The 3,618-nt window shown below is 45.4% G+C and overlaps 1 protein-coding gene across 1 annotated transcript; it reads left to right on the top strand.

The window, feature by feature from the left end:
- The first annotated feature begins 2,543 nt into the window (after positions 1-2,543).
- On the top strand, positions 2,544-3,110 carry LOC133234944 (alpha/beta hydrolase domain-containing protein 17A-like). The gene has a single exon (XM_061395645.1). It carries the CDS (start codon positions 2,568-2,570, stop codon positions 2,847-2,849), a length of 282 nt encoding a protein of 93 aa, XP_061251629.1. The 5' UTR covers positions 2,544-2,567; the 3' UTR covers positions 2,850-3,110.
- The last annotated feature ends 508 nt before the right edge of the window (positions 3,111-3,618 follow it).

Here is a 3,618-nt window from a genome sequence, read left to right as displayed (position 1 = left end):
GCTTTAGCATCATTCCTTCCAAAGAAATCCCAGGGCTGATCTCCTTTAGAATGGACTGGTTGGATCTCCTTGCAGTCCAAGGGACTCTCAAGAGTCTTCTCCAACACCACAGTTCAAAAGCATCAATTCTTTGGCGCTCAGCCTTCTTCACAGTCCAACTCTCACATCCATACATGACCACAGGAAAAACCATAGCCTTGACTAGATGAACCTTTGTCGGCAAAGTAATGTCTCTGCTTTTGAATATACTATCTAGGTTGGTCATAACTTTCCTTCCAAAGAGTAAGTGTCTTTTAATTTCATGGCTGCAGTCACCATCTGCAGTGATTTTGGAGCCCAGAAAAATAAAGTCTGACACTGCTTCCACTGTTTCCCCATCTATTTCCCATGAAGTGATGGGACCGGATGCCATGACCTTCGTTTTCTGAATGTTGAGCTTTAAGCCAACTTTTTCACTCTCCACTTTCACTTTCATCAAAAGGCTTTTGAGTTCCTCTTCACTTTCTGCCATAAGGGTGGTGTCATCTGCATATCTGAGGTTATTGATATTTCTCCTGGCAATCTTGATTCCAGCTTGTGCTTCTTCCAGGCCAGCGTTTCTGGAAGTTAAATAAACAGGGTGACAATATACAGCCTTGACATACTCCTTTTCCTATTTGGAACCAGTCTGTTGTTCCATGTCCAGTTCTAACTGTTGCTTCCTGTCCTGCATGCAGATTTCTCAAGAGGCAGGTCAGGTGATCTGGTATTCCCATCTCTTGAAGAATTTTCCAGTTTATTGTGATCCACACAGTCAAAGGCTTTGGCATAGTCAATAAAGCAGAAATAGATGCTTTTCTGGAACTCTCTTGCTTTTTCCATGATCCAGCGGATGTTGGCAATTTGATCTCTGGTTCCTCTGCCTTTTCTAAAACCAGCTTGAACATCAGGAAGTTCACGGTTCACATATTGCTGAAGCCTGGCTTGGAGAATTTTGAGCATTACTTTACTAGCCTGTGAGATGAGTGCAATTGTGCGGTAGTTTGAGCATTCTTTGGCATTGCCTTTCTTTGGGATTGGAATGAAAACTGACCTTTTCCAGTCCTGTGGCCACTGCTGAGTTTTCCAAATTTGCTGGCATATTGAGTGCAACACTTTCACAGCGTCATCTTTCAGAATTTGGAATAGCTCAACTGGAATTCTATCACCTCCACTAGCTTTGTTCATAGTGATGCTTTCTAAGGCCCAGTTGACTTCGCATTCCAGGATGTCTGGCTCTAGGTCAGTGATCACACCATCGTGATTATCTGGGTCGTGAAGATCTTTTTTGTACAGTTCTTCTGTGTATTCTTGCCATCTCTTCTTAATATCTTCTGCTTCTGTTAGGTCCATACCATTTCTGTCCTTTATCGAGCCCATCTTTGCATGAAATGTTCCTTTGGTATCTCTAATTTTCTTGAAGAGATCTCTAGTCTTTCCCATTCTGTTGTTTTCCTCTATTTCTTTGCATTGATCACTGAAGAACGCTTTCTTATCTCTTCTTGCTATTCTTTGGAACTCTGCATTCAGATACTTATATCTTTCCTTTTCTCCTTTGCTTTTTGCTTCTCTTCTTTTCACAGCTATTTGTAAGGCTTCCCCAGACAGCCATTTTGCTGTTTTGCATTTCTTTTCAATGGGATGGTCTTGATCCCTGTCTCCTGTACAATGTCACGAACCTCATTCCGTAGCTCATCAGGCACTCTATCAGATCTAGGCCCTTAAATCTATTTCTCACTTCCACTGTATAATCATAAGGGATTTGATTTAGGTCATACCTGAATGGTCTAGTGGTTTTCCCTACTTTCTTCAATTTAAGTCTGAATTTGGCAATAAGGAGTTCATGGTCTGAGCCACAGTCAGCTCCTGGTCTTGTTTTTGCTGACTGTATAGAGCTTCTCCATCTTTGGCTGCAAAGAATATAATCAATCTGATTTCGGTGTTGACCATCTGGTGATGTCCATGTGTAGAGTCTTCTCTTGTGTTGTTGGAAGAGAGTGTTTGCTATGACCAGTGCATTTTCTTGGCAAAACTCTATTAGTGTTCGCCCTGCTTCATTCCATATTCCAAGGCCAAATTTGCCTGTTACTCCAGGTGTTTCTTGACTTCCTACTTTTGCATTCCAGTCCCCTATAATGAAAAGAACATCTTTTTTGGGTGTTAGTTCTAAAAGGTCTTGTAGGTCTTCATAGAACCATTCAACTTCAGCTTCTTCAGCATTACTGGTTGGGGCATAGACTTGGATTACTGTAATATGAATGGTTTGCCTTGGAAATGAACAGAATGTGGTCCGCTGGAAAAGGGAATGGCAACCCACTTCAGTATTCTTGCCTTGAGAACCCCATGAACAGTATGAAAAGGCAAAATGATAGGATACTGAAAGAGAAACTCCCCAGGTCAGTAGGTGCCCAATATGCTACTAGAGATAGTGGAGAAATAACTCCAGAAAGAATGAAGGGATGGAGCCAAAGCAAAAAGAATACCCAGCTGTGGATGTGACTGGAGATAGAAGCAAGGTCCTGGTGCTGCATTCGCCGCTCACCTCGGGCATGCGCGTCGCCTTCCCGGACACCAAGAAGACCTACTGCTTTGACGCGTTCCCCAACATCGAGAAGGTGTCGAAGATCACGTCGCCGGTGCTCATCATCCACGGCACGGAGGACGAGGTGATCGACTTCTCTCATGGGCTGGCGCTCTACAAGCGCTGCCGCAAGGCCATGGAGCCTCTGTGGGTGGAGGGCGCCGGGCACAATGACATTGAGCTCTACAGCCAGTATCTGGAGCGCCTGCGCCGCTTCATCTCCCAGGAGCTCCCCAGCCAGCGCGCCTAGCCTAGTGGCCGGCCCGAGCCGCGCCAGGACCTCAGCAGTAAGGCGGCGCCCGGACCCTGCCCCGGCCCCGGGGGCTGCATGTGAACCCCCGGGCACCCCACGCCCTAGAGGCAGCCGGCCGGCAGGGGTCGGGACCTGCCCCGGCCCCTGGGCCGTGGACAATGTACAGGTGACGGAGCTATGTGCAGCTTTCCTTTTGGAAGCAAAACGAAGGAAAAACGTGAAAACAGAAATTAAAGATTTAAAATTAAAAAAAAAAAAAAAGAAGAAGCAAGGTCCAATGCTGTAAAGAGCAATATTGCATAGGAACCTGGAATGTCAGGTCCATGAATCAAGGCAAATTGGAAGTGGTCAAACAAGAGATGGCAAGAGTGAATGTTGACATTCTAGGAATCAGCGAACTGAAATGGACTGGAATGGGTGAATTTAACTCAGATGACCAACCTAGATAGCATATTCAAAAGCAGAGACATTCCTTTGCCAACAGAGGTCTGTCTAGTCAAGTCTATGGTTTTTCCACTGGTCATGTATGGATGTGAGAGTTGGACTGTGAAGAAAGCTGAGCGCCAAAGAATTGATGCTTTTTAGCTGTGATGCTGGAGAAGACTCTCGAGAGTCCCTTGGACTGCAGGGAGATCCAATCATTCCATCCTAAAGGAGACTGGTCCTGGGTGTTCACTGGAAGGACTGATGCTGACTGAGGCTGAAACTCCAATACTTTGGCCACCTCATTCGAAGAGTTGACTCATTGGAAAAGACCCTGATTCTG

This window comes from Bos javanicus, chromosome 22, assembly GCF_032452875.1.
Source record: "Bos javanicus breed banteng chromosome 22, ARS-OSU_banteng_1.0, whole genome shotgun sequence".
Classification (NCBI taxonomy): domain Eukaryota; kingdom Metazoa; phylum Chordata; class Mammalia; order Artiodactyla; family Bovidae; genus Bos; species Bos javanicus.
Note: the sequence above shows the minus strand (reverse complement) of the source record. Positions and strands in the feature narration are given on the sequence as shown.